The 21469-nt window shown below is 41.9% G+C and overlaps 2 protein-coding genes across 4 annotated transcripts in view; one reads left to right on the top strand and one right to left on the bottom strand.

Moving 5' to 3' along the window:
* tmco4 (transmembrane and coiled-coil domains 4) overlaps positions 1–21469 on the bottom strand; it is a 29315-nt gene that overhangs the window by 6727 nt on the left and 1119 nt on the right. The window contains exons 2-4 of one of the 3 annotated variants that reach the window (XM_040152256.1): positions 19665–19851; positions 967–1117; positions 214–388 (exon numbers count right to left, since the gene is read on the bottom strand). In XM_040152256.1, coding sequence (XP_040008190.1) covers positions 214–388; positions 967–1117; positions 19665–19671 — 333 coding nt within the window. In that variant the 5' untranslated portion in view covers positions 19672–19851. Of the gene's footprint in view, positions 1–213; positions 389–966; positions 1118–1849; positions 1983–19664; positions 19908–21469 lie in introns of those variants that run through there. The other 2 variants (XM_040152255.1, XM_040152253.1) reach the window with 2 other exon arrangements.
* On the top strand, positions 11501–19716 carry vwa1 (von Willebrand factor A domain containing 1). Its single transcript, XM_040152257.1, has 6 exons — positions 11501–11860; positions 14480–15037; positions 16524–16856; positions 17575–17850; positions 18165–18440; positions 19609–19716. The coding sequence occupies exons 1-6, from the start codon at positions 11776–11778 to the stop codon at positions 19635–19637; spliced, it is 1557 nt and encodes a 518-aa protein (XP_040008191.1). The 5' UTR covers positions 11501–11775; the 3' UTR covers positions 19638–19716.

Raw genomic sequence — 21469 nt, 5'->3', positions numbered from 1 at the left:
AAATTTAATTCTACTACAATTCTAATTATTGTACATTGCATATAACTTTGACTCCGAATTTCTGCAGTTATTTTTTTTATACATTTCTACCTAATACGTCTTTTGTATTACTATCAATTACAGCAACCCATTTGCTCTTTCTACTCTTGATTTTCCCCACAGGAAGCACTACAGCTTAATGCCATCGCATCCTCTGTTAAGAGTGAAAAACACCTGTATGATGGGTGTGGCCCCTGCAGCCAGCAGAGGTTCAGCCTGTAGGATGGAGAGGAAGGTGTCGGATCCCTCGAAGCCCAGGCCGGACAGGAAAGCCCCCATAACCGGCATCACCGACTCGTCCAGGTCTAGCCAGCGGACCAAGCCCTGCAGGTACTGTTCCCTGAACACACTGAGAGACAGGCAACTCCTCATCTCCTCAGGTCAAGTAATAGTTCAGCTAAAGCGGTATTTTTCACATTTCAGTTCAAACGTTATTAATCCAAATGTTCCTTCACAGGTAGAAATAGGACAAGCAGCTTTCATTTGTGCTGGAAAATATATAAAGAGCCAGTCCACGTGATTTCTTAGAGGTTCTAACTGCCTACTGCAGAAAATTCAAAATCAAAACCTTTGAAAATTTCTTGGTGTCTAAGACTAGGTAAGAATCCCTCCCTCGCCCACTTAAATTTGACCTTGGTGGATGACAAAATGCACAACTGCATGTGCCAGTCCAGATTCGATCTTGTAGTTTTTTTTAAAAAATCATTATGTGTATTCAGCACCAGTATCCCCTCTATACCGTGTGTGCCTTGAAATAATATAGGTGTTATGGGTCACATATCCCTTAAATTCTAATATGCTATGTGGAATTAGAAGAAGGTGGATGGCAGGACTTGAGCCTCTCTTCGACACAATGACTATGTTGCGATTACTAGTAAGGACACACGCTGAGGGTCATGATGGCATTGTGCTCTGTGGCTCTGTTACCTGTTTTCAGGTCCAGCGAACAACTGGCCCAGGGAGACGCCACACAGTGCAGCGTAAGCAAACCGGCCCTGTTCAGTCAGCCGTCTGCCGATAATTCTCCCTGGGCTGTGATTGCGTGGGGCGTCTTGCCCGGTTCCTGCCCCCCCGGGATCTTAGGTGATAAACGGACAAGGTTTAATGATTAACTCTTCAGGTTGCAGTTTGGTTCAGATGCATCACGGAAGAAACCAAATTCACCAGACACATCAGCATATGTTAAAGACACATTGGTCGTAAGCAGAAACCGCAAAGATACACATGCAACGCGTAGCATGTGTTAGACCATTTTTATTCTAAGTGCAGGTTGGTGGATCACACACACGCCGAATTTCCTGGAAGATCCCAATGAGTGATATGTGGTCTTATGTCACGCTCCTCGAGGTCTGGCAATGTGACCTATGAGCAATGCGGCATTAGACTGTTTTTCAGTGCAGTTTAGTTGGAGGTTTCGCTCTAGCCTTGCAAAGAGAGCGGCTACACGGAACTAGGCTACACGGAGTCCAACTTTGTGCTTCTCATCCTTCCTCTGATGAACTGGCCTGAATTCAACATACAGAGACTGCTAAGACGTCAGCCACGTGATTTTTAACGGTCCTTGCAGCTTCGACTTCGAGCAGAGCCAGTTTAACTCAAACCAATGAGTAGCAACAACGCACTTATAAAGCAACACTTTATGTCAACGTTAGCTGCTAAAAACAGCCGGCTGCTTGCGGCCGTGCTGCCTCAGCCGGTTAACCAGCTAACAGTTCAGCGGTAACTTTTCAGGACGTTGTCAATTTAAGAACATACTAATAATACTCAACTATTACATTGGAGAGGACGATAAACAAATTCTACGCGGTACCTGGGGCAAAACTGTTGTCCGTGCTGCACTGTTTTTCCTCCATGGCCATAGATATCACAACTCTGTAGACTGAACTTTTGTTGCGTTCACGTGTTCCTCCTAGGCGGTGACATCTGACCATTACGCACTGAAGCTACGCGTTTAATGGTAAATACTCCCAAAACCACAAGTGCAACAAAAGCATTCCGTGTGGATGTTTTAATGCGAGATGTCAACTGGACAGAGCTGCTGCGGTCTAGGCTGATAAAATGAAGAGGGGAAACGCTAACTAGAAATACATGTAATGATATGATTGACTTGCCTCAGGAGACATGCTGTATACATCGTTGTTACCTCCGCACAAGTGTAAGGCTTCTAAAATACAGCTTTCTATGCCACTATAAACGCTTTTTAAGTCGTTTGCGTGGCTGTTCATATTATGATTTTAACATTTATGATTGTCCTTGAAGGCATCATTTATTAGAAACTTTTGAATGACGTAACTTCCACGTACGCTAAAGACAGGGCAGGGGTCTATTCACAACCAAAACCGTTTTGGAAAGTTTTTGTTGGAGAAATTGATATTAAGGGGGTGTATTACACGTCTTTAGTTACGTGCCAAGGGAGGCTGATCCAAAGTACCGGACCAGCAGCAGGTCTGACTAACACCTCTTCAAGCGGAAAAAGGGAGAGTGGCTGCGAAGCCCTGCTGGTGACACAAGATCCAAAAATCAGAGCTAGTACGAGCACCGGCCAGTAGGTGTGAGTGTAACATGCATTTTCTCGCCACGCACTGCTGGCCACCTTTAAGCGCAGGGCTTCCACCACAGCCCTGACTGTTGGAAGTATTGTTGTTGTTCACGTTGACTAGCTGAATGATTCCTGACTATGTTACTTCGATCATTCAGATTCCTCGCCGAGCTGAATTAAACAGTTAAATTGATCTATTCACGCATATTTAGATTTAGAGTTATTACAGGTAATTTGTGTGTGTGTGTGTGTGTGTGTGTGTATATATATATATATATATATATATATATATATATATATACACATACACACACACATAGTGTAGTAAAGGTATACACAAAAGGTCGTAAAGGTAATAAAGGTATAGTAAAATATGTGTAGTAGTAAAGTACAGGTATAACAGTAAATCCCCATACGTGTATTATACAATAGTACATTGTAATAAAGTATAATACAATATGTGTAGTACAGTAGAGTATTTATTTTTTTTACATAGACTGATTTGGTGTGTGTCAATGCCTCCTTAATTAGGAACCATTTTGCTTACAAGCTGTATGTGCCTATGACTTTATCATGCACTTTTTTTTGTCCAAATTTTTTGTAGCACACACCACCTTTTCATAAACATATCGTATAACGCTGATCTCTGTTCATTTGATCTCTGACTTGCTCTTGCGTACTCCCTTCCCATCTTCATCAGCTCTCATTTACTTTATACGCTTGGCAGCGCTCATCCCCCTTGTTGTTTTGCAGTCTGAATGCCGTGGAATGAGAAGAGAGGAAGGCAAGCACTGAAAACGTGTGCAAGGGTGGATTAAACATCCAGCAGGTCTTTGTGTGGAGGAACTGCTGGTGCAGCGTGAGTGCTTTGTCAAAATAATATCCTGGCCCTGTCAGGGTGGAATCCCCAAACCTGCAAGTGCAGTCTTTGTCTGTCTCTAAAAGGCATCCTGTTTATACTGTCTACTGAGTAGTCTCTAGAGTATGATAAACAAGACTTTATATGTAGGAAGGCCACGGTTTAATTTCAAATGATACACAAAACTATGTCTTTATATGGAATGTCTTTCTTGAATAATATAAATAATGATTTATACATTTATGATTTATAAAGTATAACATCCACAACCAACCAATGATGATATGCGGACAAGAGATATTGTGAGAGAAGAATGGCTGAAAAGGATCCCCTATGAATTCTCCTTTTACAGACTTGACCTTTCAGCTTGTCTCGACTTGTGATAAGGGAAAAATAAAAAACCCACAGATTGACTTTGAAAACATTGAGTGTTGAAAAGCAATGATAGAAAAGATAATATGAGATGACCTGCTGCTCTACCTTTCACAGAAATTCAGGCTGTGTATTTGTACACCTGTGCTCAATGTTTTTGGCAAACATTGCTTACATTTCTGCTGTTACTAGTGGCTTTTGTTTTTAAAGCTATGGTGGCATTAAAAGTTTCTGTTTCTACAATCCAAAATTCTACATACCAAACTTGTGTTTAGAACTGCAATGATTAGTTAGTGATCAAAAATATTGGCAAGTATTTTAATAATCATTAAAATACTTGCCAATAATTTTTCAAGCAAAAATGTCAAACACCTACTAGTTACAGCTTTTCAAATGTGAGGTTGTGAAACTTTTTTTTGTCTTATATGGTAGTAAACTAATAAAATTTTGGGACTTGGACTACTGGTTGGTCAAAACAAGTATTTTAAAGATGAACACTTTAGGATCTGGAAAATTGTGATGGGCTTTTCAACACTTTTTGACTACTTTTAGATTAAATCAAGGAAATAATCATCCGATTCATCCTTAATGAAAATAGTCATTAGTTGCAGCCCTACTTGGGTTTATCTTAAACATGTCCACATTTGCAAATGCATCCCTTGGTGCTTCTGTCCCATTTAGCGTCATCCTGTGTAGAATTAAAAAATGCTTTTTCCTATGCTTAGTAGGTATCATGTTTTGTTTTTTAGTTTAGTGTGTTAGCATGCTCATATTTGCAAATTAGTGAGAAGCACAGAGAACGGCCGAGGCTGTTGGGAATGGCATTCGTTTTGCAGGTATTTATTCATAAACCAGAGTTTTGGGAGACGGTGACGCAAGAGAAAAAGTCAGCGGATCACAAAAGTTAGTAAGATTCATCCTCTGGAAAACATGCGTGTCGTTACAAAAAAGCGGGTCGAGCGGGCAAGATAATACCCCAAATTGTCCCTGCTGGCTGTGCCATCAGTATGTATGAATGTGTGTGTGAATGGATGTGGCATGTAGTGTAAAGCGCTTTGACTGGTCAATAAGACTAGAAAAGCGCTATATAAGTGCAGTCCATTTACCATCTTTGGCAATTTTAGGTATACATTACTGCCTCACAGCAAATAATGTTCAATCACAGAAGCTTTAGGAATTTTTCCATAAGAAGAAGACAAACTCTTTAACCTAACCAGCAGTCTCCATGTCTCACCCATCACCCATTGATCCCCCTTGGGCTAAAACTCCTTTTCCCTTTTATGCCTGAGCTATGTCATGCAACTTGTCACGATGCGTGTGTATATGTGTGTGTGCTCAGTCTTACAATGGATTACTCATTGAAAAACAGACAGGCAGACAGGCAGAGCTCCAGCGAGACAAGTTCAAACACAACCCCCCAGTCTCTCCCATACTATAACACTAACAGACAATGTCAGACTTCTTCTCCTTTCTGTCACCGTGACGCTCAACAGGGTGGGGAGCTGAGTGTAACCAAGACAGAGTGGACTGTATGACCTGTGGGGCACTTCTGTGGGTGTGTTATGTGTGCAGGAAGTGGGGAAGAGATAACAGAGAAAGGCTGAAACTTTGATTGTGTGTAAAACGTGCCTGGAAGTGAAAGGCACAGAGTTAAGGGGAGAGGCAGCAGACGTGGATGACAGGTGATCGTTTAACAGGCAGGATGGTCCAGACGACAAGGTTGTCATCATTCTGTCATCAAAGGCCGCTGGGTTGTTCATCACACCTGGTGAAATGTTTGAGAATAGGTTTGCACCACAGAGTATCAACCTCTCGTTTAATCCAGGCCCAATGTGTATGTATCGCAAAATATCAGGGGTCTGAGTTGACCAGGTGGGCAGACTGGTGCTTTGGAACACTAATTGAGCCTTTGGATACATTTTATTCATGCGCTCCTTTAAGCAAGCAGATACAAGAGAGGGGGGTGTTTAGCCTCAGTGATAGCTTTGATAGGTTGCCAGGCCCTCCCCAACTCAACCTGCCCTAACAGATTCGACTGCGGATGCACTTGTATTTACAACACAACCCTGCGTCTTTAAACCTTCAGACATACCACAAAAATGACTTCAGCCACAGTACGTTTTGTGTGCGTATGCATCGGCCCGTATGTGATTTTATACCGTAAAAACATGCATGCGTGTGCACCTCTGTCAGTGTACATGTGTGTGCTTGTGTCCGTGTGTTTGTATAGTATATAGGAGTGTTGCTAAGGGTGGAAGGCAGCTGGGACTGCTAAGGAGGGATCGTGTGGGGTGAGGAGCAGTAAGAGGGTGAGTAATCACAAAGGGTGGAGAGAATGGAGAATCCAGCTGCTGTCCACTGTGGCCAAAACACTTTGGAGAACCAGCTGAAAGGAAGGATGGTGAAAAAGAGAGAGGACACTGATATCCCTGTAATATTAAAAACAGTTGGGGAGAGTGATGACTGAAGGAAGAATGAAAAGAAAATAAGGAATGAGTAGAAATATGACCAGAAAACATGAGGCAGGAAATGGAGGAGAATTTACCAGAGTCCTTGTGATGTGAATACAGACACAAACACACTTCAGCACAGCCCTGGACTGTGGTTGTCTATGTGTGTGAGAAACGGCTGTTACATTCAGCCAACTGTAGCCTACCATCCTCCTTCCCACAGGCTGCATGAGTGCAGCCAGGCCTTGGAGCTCTCTGACATTGATGAGTCACCGCCACTGACCTTTCTCATGGGTGTTCTGAATGGTGGGACTTAGAATTTCTCGGTTTATAACGAGCATTAGAGATTCTTTGAGAAGTTTGTACTTTTGGATGGATGTCCTTCATTTCATACGGTGAAAGAGAGCACTTGGGGGCACACCGAGGCTGTGAATGGAATTTCCTTTTTATTTTGCTGAACTATACTCAACAAAGCAGAATTCTTAGTTCTCAGTTACTCTATTTAGACGTTTTGGAAACAACCAGTAGAGTCTTTCCAGAGGACCTCTGGCTCATTAGGGGTAACGTGTCTCACATGCCGCTGGAGTCAGTCCCTTCTGTGCTTTTAGAATTACCCATAACATGCTCTTTCAATGAGCTTCTTCATAAATCATGGGACTCTTTACCTTAGGTGATAGACGTAATCAAATCTTCAACCAGTCATCTTTTCAAAGTCTATCCAACTTGCCCTGGTCAGTTTGGGTTCATACTGAGGCAAAAAGAAGAGTACAGTTATCCTCCATCTACAAATGTAGCCCTCCTGCCAATCCTCAACACAATGAGACCATTGTCTGTGCTGACCTCTCCAGCGGAGCTGAGCCAGCTATAGAGAGAACCTCCATCGACGCAACTTGGCAGAACCAGAGGCAGCCTGTGCCATTTGACTGTGGAAACTTGCAGTGGGTGTTGGCCTCACCAATGTGGAGACTCACTGACTGTTGTTCTAACTAGCAGCATGGCTCTGGCTGTACCCACTTTTACTCCAAGACAGTGCACAGACACAGGTGCTTCTGTCCAAACTTAAATATACACCTGGATTTATTCCGTGAAAAGGTGGTCGATGCCCCGAACTGGATGGTTGCTTGTGTTTAAAGTAACCTCTTCATATTTGTTTAAGAAAGGCAAAGATTGAGCATTCCCCTGAATGTGGTTAGGCGTCAGATTCGTAACACAGTGAGATATCCACAGTTTGATCCAGAGGCAGCATCCTACCAAAACAACATTTATTCTGAATGTTTCGTCTCAAGTTGCTAAAACAAAACAAAATGTTTTTAAAACTCAAAAGCCTAGGAAATGCCATCAAAGACACTATTTAAAACACAAGACCCACTGTGGGAATACACAGGATGCTGAGCAGTGGAAGCAGGAAAGTACCGTTGACGCAGGACCGGAGGGGTCAGTGTTGCTCAGGAAGGCACTGGGCACTTGACTCATTTCTGGTCTTCTCCCCATCCCATTGACGGGAGGTCCCTCTGACTTCCCTGTGTGTATTTTTAGTTTGATGGCTTTTATTTATATGTCGTGTCAAAATCTTCTACGCTTGATGCAAAGAGCGTTCTTGGCTCTGCGTTTGAGTTACTTCTATTTGCCTAAGAGGTCCAAATGTAAATTCTGCTAAATATTTTGTCTGTGTTTTGCTCTTATCCAGCATCCCTTGGATTTATGTCACTATTCCATCCCTTTCATACCTGCATCAACCTTGCTCCTCTCCCTAAGCTCTCTCCCCTTGATCAGTGTTTCATCTAGCCTCTCCTCCTTTAATCTTTTAAATGCCTTTATGACGACATTTCTTTTGCTGCATGAGAGAGGGGCAATATTTCTGCTTTTCTTCCTCAAATCTGCACAAAAAACCTGGTTTGCGAATACCATAGTCTGACAGAAAGGAGGAAAACACTGGCAAATATAGATCTGTGGAATGCACTCAACCACTGACAGTTGCATCCCAATATATAGCCAAAAACTCTGCAGCCAAAATTTTCATGGGTAGTTACAACTAGGCTGCTATTATGGGCCAGCGTTACAAGAGACTGTATAAGAAGCAGTAACTCAGGCTGCTTAAAGAGTGTTTCAGGCTTCTGTCCTCTCCCAAAGGATGTATTGTTTTCTTCTCATTTATTTCCATGTTATGACACCCTCCGTCCTGTGATCCACAAAATGTCATAATCTCTTCCATGCCTCGATGACATGTGAATGTTTTCACCTCTTCTCCCGTTCCTGGCTTTCCCTCCCATCTGCTGCTGCTTTGCCCAGAGCTTAAAGGTCAAGTTTACTGTGTTTTTTCACTTTTCCCCTCTAAAGAGTTCTTTTAGATGTCATCCCACCAGGACTATGGTGTTATGTGAAAATGAGCAGAAACAGATCACGGCTCCGGTTGCATAAACCGCCGTACCGATTGAGACAGTGGAGACAACGTGCTGACATGAGGCTGTGTTGGGTGGAAACGGCTGGCAATGTCTGTGGTTTTCAGCACAGTGTCAAATACTAACATGACCTGCAGTTTGTGTGCTTGACACAAGTCAGTCAGCTGCATGTAATCGGTCATTGCACAATGTATGCAATTCTTGACATGTTGAAATACAGAAAGACGTGTTCATGTGAGTGCACATGCTCATTCAAATAAAATACACTCATGGCATGCTCTGCCAACATGCATGTTCGGCCATTTACTGCCCTCATGTGTGTACGTGTGTGCGCACACACACACACACACACACACACACACACACACACACACAACTGGCAAGTTGTTCCAGGTGGGGTATACTGTGTGTATATAACTGATTTACAGCTCACTGACTAGACTGTAAAAAAAAAAAAAAAAAAAAGCGCAGGAAGAGAACGCCCATCTGTAGCAATATCCAGACGGCACTGTGCCACTGACCACAGGCTTTGGGGGCTGCAAAATTTGCACGTGAGAACTTGTTTGTCTTTGTGAGAACTTGAGTGTCTCCAGCCCTGGAGAGGAGGTACACCCCAAACCGGAGAAATTAATGTTGCATGTCTGTTGTGCAGTAGCAGCCGGGTGTAAATGGATTATGATGCAGGTTGGCCCTCGGCTTCCCAGACATTTGGAGTTCAATCTTAGCACCGGAGCATAAAATAAAACTTTCAGTAACTGGACACAGTCTTAAATTGTCGTGGATGTCAAATGTGTGACAAAATGTGACTCACCAGCCACATGTATAATTAAGTTCATGTACTTGTTTCCTATCTCAAGTTCATTATAAATAGTTATCTGTATGGGTGATTACAATAAAATATAGGTCAGACAGATCTATCATAACCTTTCCCAATCAGTGAATGCACTGTGGTAGTGTTTAGTTATTAGGTGTGTATTTGGAAGGGTGTGTTTATTGTCAATCTGTCAGCTGGAACAATATAAGTATTTGGACTTGATGCGTCACGGAGGAATCCAGAACATTGTTTGCTCCCACTTGAATTCCTACATCCTCTCCCATCCATGTGTTCCCTCCTACCCCCTTTGCTTCTTGTTTTTGTCTCATGCACAAACACACTCATACACGCACACGCACACACACACATTCATCACTCAAACAGAGTATCAATACTCTCCTTGCAGCCCTGCGCTAAACTGTCCCCTCACCTCACTTTCTACATGTAGATCTTGCTTTATTTTTGCAGAGTGGTTGACCTCAGAGAATAGCCAACATCCAAAGCTGTTGACCTTTTTCCACACAAAGACTATGTGCTATATAATTTTAAGGATGCACTCCCAGTGGTTTAAATGCTGCAAGTATTTGTGGTCTCTCTTGGTGAACCAGAGGTTCCTCAGTCTCTCGAAAAGCTGTAATTCCTGGTTGTCTTGACCTTCACAAATGTTCACAAAATAAGTCAAGGGTAAAGATAAAAGGTATAGTCTCTGAAGACTAACTCAGGGTGTACAAAAGATAACAAGAAGGCACAAGGGAATTTGGGAACGTAAATTTCAGCAAAAATATGCCATATTTGTCACTGAAGCTTGTTTCCTCTGTAAACCCCAGTTACTATACATCTCCAACGAAGTGATTCTTCCCTATGGTGTGTATGACTTATTTCAAAGACCTGCAGCTGCTAAAAACGTAAAGTGAGTTTTTCGTGGGTTCCCCTTTTATATCCCTGGTAAAAGGGTAACTTGAAGGCTTAAATCTACTTCTGGCTCAGATCCAAGGAGTTGACGCCTGGATGGTGAACACGGCACTATTTACTATTCTGAGTTACTGGGGAGACTGAAGGGAGAAGGGAGGAGTGCGGTACACAAGACAGTGAGATGTGTTACGTCAAGCACAAGTGGCCAGAGGGAAGTTAAAGCAGCTCTACCTTCAAAATGAAGCCGCTAAGAGTTTGTGACTAAGTGTCTATGTCAGAGGTATATAATATACATTTAGCTATAGCAAAGTCCCTGCATTTACAGCTAGAACTCAAATCTGTTTACACCTATTGTACACAGTAATGGAAGTTAAGTACACTTAATCAAACACTTTACTCAAGTGCACATTTAAGGTACAGTAATTACTCATTAATAACCTATTTACACCTGCACCTCACTATATTTCAGTGGTAAATGCTGTGCCACATTTGTCTGACAGCTGTTTTCAGTTACTTTGCAGATGAATATTTTTCAAACAAAGCACGTGATCCACTTCTCTTACGCTTTGTTATATATTAAACTAGCCAGCAGTAGATAAAACAGGTAAAACTGGCCCCACCTCGATAATATAAGACATATAATAATATAACACACTGAAAAGCACTATTCTGTTAATGATTCTTAAATATAATTAAGATTATTCTCCTGTGCATGAATCAAGTAGCATTTTAAATGCAGGACTTTTACTTTTTTTTTTTTCCCTCCACATTGTGGTATTACTGTTTCTACTAACTTTACTTTGTAAAGGTTCTAAACACCTCTTCCACCTCTGACCAAATCCCTGGGTTTTCTCTCTTATTAGTAGCCTAGTTTTAATCCAGAACATGTATGTCGCTTGGCGTTATTGACCAAACCGTTGTCTTTCTGTAATTATATAAAAACATATTAAAAACTACACTGATTCCATGGGTGTATTTTGGTTGCCCATATTGACAGTGCTTTTGTTTTGTTTTTAGGAAAACGAATGCGCCAAAACGGGTGAGTTTTATTTTGAAAGCTGTGCCGCGCTTGACACTCGTCTCCTGAGCGCATTTGCATTGACGAGGAGCGTCCCAACTTTGCGCACACCGACCGAAACATTTGACTTTAGTCAAGTTTAGCTTCCAGCGTCTCCACTTACCGACTGGTTGACCATGTTCAACCAAGCAGAAGGAGAAGACGTAGAATAGAGGGGCCGGACTGGATGTGACTCATGTGAATTATGCCTCTGTAGGTGATTTACTGACTGGGAGTGCGCTCCTCCGGGCTGTGGTGAATATATGGTTGGCTCGAACAGCCGCAACATTTGTGTCACAATTTGCTTCGGTGGAACTAGTTCGTACCCGCTGCGATGGAGAGCCGCACGTTGTTGACATGGATTCTGTCGTGTTTGCTCCTGCGGCCGTCGGCTGCACAGAACCCCGCACCTGTAGGAGGTAAGCTCCCCCACATGGATATGGGCACTATTTATACCACGGAATCTGAATTTGATACTGCAGTTTTTAACGTATAGAAATCGATTTGGAGGCCATGACTGGAAGAAAACGAAACCAAAAAAAGGAGAAAACAAGATAAAATGAAATAAAATAAATACATTTTAACTTAATATCTGTGTTTTCTGGATGTATGATCACTATTAAAGTCATATTGTGGTGAGGTAAGAACAACTCACGGTGGCCAGTCATTACACAAGTTTCCCCCAGTCAATATAAAGTGAAAAAGGCATTGGTGGCACATAATATGAGATGCAACGACTTGCCTAATGCCATTAGGAACTGATGTTGCCCCAGGAGGTGGAGGGACTGTCTGGGCTAAGGGTGGATCAGGGTGGGGTTGTTATTACACCAGTGTTCTGGGTGAAATGGCATGACTCCAGGTATTGAATTGTCAGTTGATGAAATCCCACAGCCTGGGGCAGTGTTTCCCAAAACGAGGGGCCATGCAGGGACCACCCAGGCATCCAGCATAAGGTTTCGGATGCTCCCCATATAAAACACAAAAAAAAGGGGGCTTAATTCCCAGATACTGCCAGCTGATCTCGTCTCTTGGCCTTGCCGCAGTGGCCACTAAAGGGCAGACAAAGCAGTCCCCAGATCAACTTCGTTATTAGCCTACTTTATTGATGAATTTAATAATCCACTGATAAAAGAAAACTGAGTGCAAAAATGACAGCTCTGACCTGCTGATTTGATTCAGTTTTCCACATGTACGCTACAATGCCAATGATGTGCTAAGATGCCCCTCAGGGAGTTTATAGGCTGGGTCTGACGCGCATCCACTTCTGTACTTGCCGTCAGTTCTGATCAAAACAAATGTTATCAGATGTTATCATAGCGATGCCTTTGCGCGCTGATGTAAAGCTCGTGAAAGTGGAGTGTCTGATGTGCTGGTGACACCAGCGGGTCTGCCGTTAGTGTGAGCAGATCTTTATGACTGTGTGAGTGAGATGCTGTCACTTTGCTATTTCCATGAATAGGAACCTGATGAGACTGAACCAACTTAGATTACAGTTATTTAGCTTTTTATAAGTGCATTTGCTGTCATCACTGTTTAATAAAGATCTTCCTCCCGCAACACCCACAGAAAAATAATTTACATTGTCAAATTTATTGGTTATAATAGTTATTATAATTATGCTACATTTCTGCATATCCTGCCCACAAAACCTATGTCTTTCAGGCTTGATTCTGAATGTGAGAGTATTAGACTCATGTTCAGTATTACCCATGTGTTCAGCACGTTGCAAGACCTGCTCTGCTCCCGTGTGTTTTACTAGGACCATGTGGGGTTTTACACCTCATTTTTCCACCGCCACATCACTCATGTGCTTATGGTCCACCAGTAAATCTGATTTATCGTGTCTAGGGTAACAACAGGCTGCATTTAAACACCTCTTCTCTCTAGATAAACAGTGGAGCGGCTACCTCCATACGTCACCATATGGTTTTTAGATAAAGACATACCTGCACAAAGGTGGAGGTAGGAGGCTGTGATACGAAACAGCCCCCTACCTCCAAAGTCCAAACAACAAGAGAGATGTAAGGAATTCTTTAGGTAGATGGAGAGAAAGGCAGCGAGTGTGCACGTATGATTTGTGTGCGTATACATGCCTCGCCGCCTTTTCCGCTTTCAACACCCGAGTCTTATCAACACCTCATCACATGTGTTAAACATTGAAATATAAAATGAAGAGGCATTCAAAGAAAGTAAGAGTTTCCAAAGGTGTCAAGGAGTCTCTTTCTGCACAGTAATTACAGTATTACTAAGTCAGTAGTCCAGAGGCTACTAAGGTCTTCTTCTCTCATGTTTATTTTTCTTTTCTCCTTAACGCTTACTGAGAGATTTTAACAGCTTGGATGACTACACAATATGAAGATCTGCAATTTTAGATTGTCTCTGTTGCTGCTGCTTATCTTTCCCTCTCTCTTTCTGTGCTCTGTATATGGCTATTCAACATTCCTCTTTGTCTCTCACATGGAACTGCCAGTTCACCCCCACCTCACGCCTCTCCTTTTAATGCCTTTTATTTTCCCCTTCTCCCACCTCCTTTCTCCACTCCTTCTCTACCACTATTACCCAATAGCTACTGTTTTCCTTCCCTCATGTCCTTCGCTCTGGGCTTTCTCTTTTAACTTTGCTTGTGTTACTAAATATGGAAAATTAGGGGGGAAAACATCCTCTCCGGCTCAGTGCATGACTGCCTTTTATCATCCACTTCTGAAGCCAGCATCATTTTGCAGTTCCTGTTTTAATTTCTTCATATCTTAACTATAATTACTTGCATCTAACTTGCTTCTGACTTGCTGCGGCTTTCATGTTGACGTCCCCTGTACAAGTTGTTTGATTGTGAGACTGTTTTGCTCCAAGAAGGTGGATGGAGAAAGGGAGGGAGTTTCCAAATGTCTGTGTAAGTGAAGCATGAGAGGAGACCAGTGGAAAACGTTGTGGGAGTAAAAAAGGAATGATAGTTCTAACATTTGCATCAAAAGGCAACATGTACTCCTTTCGACTCTTGCACATTAATGACTGTATTGATCGATATTTTTTCCCCACAGTGCTGAACTGCTGTGAGGGTGATGTCCTGTTCCTACTGGATTCCTCGGGGAGCGTGTCGTCCTACGAACACTCCCGCATGCTCACTTTCCTGTCTGAGCTCCTCGTCCCCTTCTCGCTGGGAGACGACCAGGTGAGGGTAGGACTTCTGCAGGTGGGCACCCAACCACGCCTCGAGTTTGGCTTTGACACCTTTAGCACGCAAAGTGGCCTCCAGGGGGCTTTGAAAAACATCAAACCTCTCAGGGGGGATACCAACACTGTGGAGGCACTGAAAATGGCGAAAGACTGGGTGCTGAGACCTGGAACGGCAGACGGGGCCCGGGTGGGACTCCCAAGAGTGCTGGTGTGGTTGACGGATGGGGTAAAACCAGGGGATGTGATTGGACCAATGGCTAAGCTGCGGGAGGAGGGCGTGGCTGTGCTGGTGGTCTCCACTGGGCATGGCAACTATCAAGTGTTGAGGGAGGTGGTGAGCCCACCTGTGGTAAACCACCTGTACTTTGTGGACATCGATGATATGACCATCATCACTGAGGACCTGCGGGATGCCATCATTGGTGAGTACGGTATGGGTGATTTTTGAGGTTTCAGCTATGGAGCCTAAGAGTTTGCCACCAAAATAATGATTGATTTTTCAATGAGTAATAACAATCAAATAATAAATGGTGAATTCATATTTTAAAAGGCTCATAAATGTTGGTGCTACAACTGCCTAGATGTGTTTAAATTAAAGCATTACCTTTTCATTTGTCTCCTGCTTTAACATAGAAACTACACTGATCAGCAACAACGTCATTCACCCGACATACTAGGATTGCAAGTTTCATCACAATATACAGTACACATCTTTGGATGTCTTGCCGTTCAGGTTCAGACTCAAAGCTTTGAAAATTTTTTTTTAAAGACCTTAACAGCAGTGTTTGTAGAAGAGAAGTCCAAGTTACATTGGTATTTTCCACAGACCTCACACTGGACTGTTTTCTAAGAAATAGTGCCAGGTTTTGACAGACTCATCTTTCAGTTTTTGTTTTTTTTTTCGTTTTTTTTTGAGCATAACAAAGAAAATTCCATTAACTTCCACTGTATTAGGATGGTGGCAGAAATCTCATAGAGGAATTTCTGAAAAACTGCAGCAAATAAAAACAAAACTACTGAATATGCACATCTAGACACCACTAGAAGTGAGAATACTTTTTTTATGATTTGGTCAGACCAACTCTCTTAAGAACTCATAAAGGAGCTAGACAGTAAGACTAAAAGTGTGTCACCTATGTGTTCCAGTAGCTTTGACAAACACCCTCCATTCAGACAGCTACAATCACAGTAGTTGCCTTCCACTCATACATGTATTACATGTCTCTGTGCTTCTCCTTAATTCCACACATGCTCCTGAAGACAGTGAGACTAAATAGGAAGCGGGGACACTGACAGTGTCTTTGTGCATGTGAAAGAGTCCCTGTAATGAGATAGGCTGATCTATTAATGGATTAATGATTCAGTTTCTTTTTATGCATCCTCCGACACTACAGTATGCCAGACACGATACACATATATATGTATTTATATAAATAGACCAGGGAGGTTGCCCATTCCTCTGGCCAGATTAGGTAACTGCATAAAACTCACAGGGGACCCCTCAGCAATTACACAGTATATACTGCAGCTGCAAGACATGATGCATGGTATAAATAAGGCTTGTGTATGACAAGGAGAAATGCACCAGTCCTTGCTGAGCGCCTAAGGATCCTATCACAGATATCAGTGCCTCTGTGGCATTTCTTATTTTGTTGCAGGGCCTCACTGGCTTGGCTATTTCAAGTTGTCTTATTGTGAGGGTTAGGTATCCATTTGGAAACCCAAGTCTGGCCGTCTGCGTGGGTGGCTGTCTGAAGCCCAGGCATTTTTCAGCACCCTGTCTTGTCATCATCCCTGCCACCATCCTTTCTCTGTCTCTTGGCAAAATTAGAAGGTATTGCTATTGGGTCCTGACAGACCCGTGTGAGCACACAGTAACTTTATTCTTCTTCATCCTGCCTCCAACAGAGATAATCCGTGCCGAACGAATCCACGTCAGTGATGTCTCCACCAACTCTGCCACACTCCACTGGAGACCTGTTCTCTCTGGTTCGACGGGCTACTACGAGATCCGCTTTGGTCCGGTCCTGACGGGAGGCAATGGAGGTGGCGAAGGAGGTGGAACTGGGACCAGTCCGAGCACCGGTGGTAGTCATTACCAGAGACTTACCCAATCTGCCGACTCCAGCACTGCCAGACTAACAGGCCTGAAGCCTGACACCACCTATTCTGCCATACTGACCCCAGAGTCCAATGAACAAGCGTTTAACACACTCTTTGTCACCTTCACAACAAAGCCAGGTTGAGTCACATCCTCTTTACACATTGCGTCATAAGCCATAACTGTGCACTTAATTTGCTACTTACACTTAATCTTTTTACTAAATCTTCTCTAAGCCTAGCCTAAGCAAACTTTCACCAGTACCAGTTTCTCAAATTTAAGAATTTGATGCTTTTATCAGTTGTATTTCATTGTAAATGGAATATTTTGCCAAGATGTCACCTTGGGCTCTAAGAACTTTTTGTTGGCATCATTTTTTAATTAGTTGACATTTTATAGACGTTTTATTGTACAGGTGTGAATTTTTCCCCAAAACATTCCAATAATTTGGTACTAATTATAGCAAAATAGGAAAATTTCAATTGACACCATGGTAAATATCTCTCAATTATGCCCCTATTATTGGAAAATTAATTTTTCAGATACGGTATGTGGAATTGTATATGTCTGTAAAAATTTGAACATTTTTTCATGTTCAGCTGACCTGCTGTGAACTGACTAAAAGACTTGTAGGGCTAGTAATTAACTGGAATTAACTAATTGAAAGTGTACAGAATGAGAACGGTCTCTATCTTCTCTCTATTCTTGTTATAGTTATTAGGAAATAGATCATTAATTACGGACCCGACAAAAACGGGGTAAAAATTATAATGGATTGCAGCCCTAGTTTATCTTCTTCATGTTATCTTCTTCCTCCTCAATTGTTTTTTTTTTTTTTTTTGTCTTCTCACACACCAGAGTCGCTCAGCCCAGCTGTGGTAATTGTCTCTGAGTTGGGAAAAACCAGTGTTCGGGTGAGTTGGGGTCCTCTTCAGCCAGAGACAGTCACAAGTTACTACATCGAATACTCCGCCCTGCCCAGGGGCAAGCTCCAGGCTGTCACAGTGGGCAGAACGCAAAACTCTACTCTCCTCAGAGACCTACATCCAGATACCACCTACTTGGTCACCGTTACCGCCCGGCACGCCTCGGGCAAGGAGACAGCCATGTCTGTCAAAGTGTGTACTCAAGAAGGTGAGAAACGTGAAGAAAATACAGTCATACATGATAATCAAGGATCCATTTACTGCACACTAATCCTAGACCTAGCGAAGTCCTTTCTGCATCTTAGATCTCAGATAATTACAAGCAGGTTTGACTACTCCAAGGGCAGTTCAGAGCTGTTAGTGGAGCATTTTTATAAAGTACAGGTTCTGTTAAAGCTTTTCTGTTAATCTTTAGCTTCTTCTTTGCTCCATTAATATATTCTCCTTTAAATTTATCTCTCCAGTTCTCTTTCTGTTTGAAATATACCCTGACAAACTTCTCTGTGTGGTCTGAATTTCCAGTGACTCCAGCCCTGGCAGACCTCCAACTGACCACAGTGGGCAGTGACTCAGTGCAGGTGGATTGGAAGGGCAGTGTAGCTGGTTTGAGGGGCTACTGGCTCACCTGGGAGGGACAGCAAAGCTCTGTCCCTGGCCAGCGCTCCTCCCTCTATTTCCCACCCGACTCTTTTTCAACGCGCCTCACACACCTTCCCCCATCAGCTAGAGTGTGTGTGTCACCCATATACCGGACGGCGCGGGGGGAGGGACTGTGTTGCACGGCACAGTTTCATTCAGGTGAGTGGGGACAGGATAAGCAGCCATTTCATAAAAGGTTCATAAGGTCACAGGTTTTACAGTTAGTTGGTTCAATATTTAAAAGGAATATTTTTTGGGGAAAAGGCTTAATTCCTTTCTTTCCAAGAGTTGAGCACCTATTATGAAGTGAGAGCCAAGAGAAAAGTAACCTAGTGTAGCATAAAAACTCGAGGGAGGAACAACACCTAGTGTGGCCCTCTCCCATGTCTAAATGTCCATCTACCAAGACTTCTAAAACACACCAATTAATATAAGGTAGGTTGTCTGTTTAATCTGTACACAAAAAGTAATGTAAAAATGACTACTTTTGGTTTTAGGGGAGTTGGGTGGTGTAACTATTTTTAGACGAACAACAACAAACAAGTGACTTCCAAGAGACTTGTGGTCACAGTGCAGACGCTGCTAAGAAGGATGGACAAACTGTTGTTTGTCATGAACTAGTTATGCCATGTAACTCCCACTAAAACCACATATTTGTTGATTTTATATTTTTGGTTTTAGTACAAATTAAACAAATGAGATGAAGCTTTTTTTACTGGTGAGCTTTAGTGATATTAGCCGGGACCGAGTCAGGCTAGCTGCGTGCCCGTTTCCAGTTTTTGTGCTAAGCTAAGTAGGCTGGCTGTTGGTGTTAGCTTCCTATTTAGTGTACAGACATTAGAATGGTATCAATCTTTTAAACTAACTCTTGACAAAAAAAAGCAAGTAAGCGTATTTCCTTAAAGTTCAAACTTTTTTTTTTAATGCAGATATGAAATTGGTATTGATCTTAATCTATCTTTAAAAACAAACAAACAAAAAAAAACCATCCATATTGTACTAGTGTAATAATTTTTTATAATTTTTTAAATAGAATTTTTCATCACTTTGAACAACATAAATGACAACATTCACCTCTATTGTACTGGGGTGGAGGCAGAAATCACAGAGACAGTTATCTCAAATTCTGGGCAAATAAACCTGTCTGCATGTCTAGATACCATATGTTTATGTTGAACTGAACGAATAGCTCCACATTAATCCCAATTGTTGTCTGATAGTAGTCGTCATGGATACATGAAAATTCATAACACAGTACTTTGACTCTCAGAATTTTAATTCTATAAATGTGAATGTCCTAACTACTGTTTATGTCTCTGCCCTTTAGATACATTAGCATATGGCTACCAATCATAGCACTCCTGAACTGCAAGTGCACCTTACCAAACATGGAGGGGCGATGGTGAGAAGAATGCTGACTTTCATTCGTTATTCTTTTTCGTGCCTTTCCCCTTTGCGGACATCATCCAGGAGAAATGTGTGGTTTGGCTTACTGAGCACTCACTCACGTGGAAGCCATGGACACTAAGAGTGGTCTGGGACAAGATGGCTTCATGTTGACTGCTACAATCTGCAACACAGAGAACTATTTGCTTTTCCATTTCTATTGTCTCATCTGGTTTACACATGTAGTCAATGTATAATGCTTCAGTTTAAAGATGCCATATTAAAATAAAGATTTATTTGGTCTGTTTTGCATATACAGAGCAGGGCATGCTGGGAATGTTGGATATCTCATGTAGCTTGATTTGGAGAAAGGCTTTGCACCATATGTGGGCCTCATGCCCATAACAGCATTTTTTTTTAAGTCCTACTAATGCACAGAGAACATCTGATTTACATTTATAATAAATACTTACAACTTCTACTTAAATGACTTCTCTGTCAGCACATGCTTGAAAATATTGGATACTTTTGTGTGCACGCTGCAGTGCAACATGGGAAAGTTAACATGCGGTCCCTAATAACAGGATCTTCTGCTTTGAACTCTAAAGAAATTATGAATAGACCAGCCACATGCCCTGAAACTACGGAGATGCTGCATATAACTCCGATGGGTGTGACTGAGGCTAGTCTTGTATTGGGCTCTGGACATAAATCCATAATTCGTATTTATAAATCAAGAATGGAAGTATGAGAATCAATAGCGTACAGTATTTACTGACATCCTGTTTACATTTTAAGACTGTTACCTTTTTTAAGCTAGTCTATGCTGCCCCCTACTGAAAGGGTCCTTACGGGCTTACAGCTGATCTTTCACTGTTAGTTTCTCAGTGCAAATGTACTGTTTTATGTTTGTTGACCACTATTGAACTTTAACAAGAGCTTGCAATAAAGTCCTTTAATAGTTTTGTTTCTTCTGATTGTAGGTTTTTATTGTAGTAAAATCTAGCATTGAGTGAGATTAGAGTGAAATATCCTGACAAATAGTGTTTTTAAAAAAATGGGCACTCCACTGATTTAACAAGGTCAAAGTCAGTTTACGAGTCACGAGAAGTACAACTCAGTCAGTGAAAACAGTTGTATTATGTCTTTTGTTGCTCTGTGGGAGCTTTGGAAAGATGATTTAGCAGGCAGAGAGGGTCTAGTGAAAGATGTTATTGAGTTGCAATATGGAAAGTGTAGGATCTAGCATTTTTAGACTTTGAACAATTGTAATTCAAGATATATTGGCTTTTACAGCTTCAATTTATACCATTATTCTTTTTAAATCTGTCTTTTTCAAGTCCCCCAACTGTTTGGAAATAAAGTACTAAATTGCTAAAGTGCCACTTTAAATCACTTCATGATACAACTGTACCTCAAAAGTTCTACTTTCATCCAGAAATATAATATCCACAACACCATTAGTTTCTATGAAAACCTCTTTTTAGTGTCTGCCTTTATAATTTCTTCGAAACTCCTGGAAAACAAAGCATTTTAGTTTACCTTCAAGTTATGTCTAGTCGGGTAAAAGGTATGAATAACTTCCAAATTCAGTCTGTATGGTGTGGTGGGATCGCACACATTGTATACTAAAGTAGTCCTGTGTTTTGTTCCTTTCCTTCTCTCCTATCAAATCAGAGCAGGATTCAGCACCATTTCATGTGTTATCAACGATCCTGGACAGCTTTCAAGTGAAAGTGGTCTAGCTTCTCTGTGAATTGAAGTTTATAATCTCTCCCTACTCCATAAATTACAATATTATT

The sequence above is a fragment of the Xiphias gladius genome, chromosome 18 (genome assembly GCF_016859285.1).
Source record: "Xiphias gladius isolate SHS-SW01 ecotype Sanya breed wild chromosome 18, ASM1685928v1, whole genome shotgun sequence".
Lineage (NCBI taxonomy): Eukaryota > Metazoa > Chordata > Actinopteri > Istiophoriformes > Xiphiidae > Xiphias > Xiphias gladius.
The sequence above is the reverse complement of the archived record's forward strand: the minus strand, read 5'-3'. Positions and strand labels throughout refer to the sequence as shown.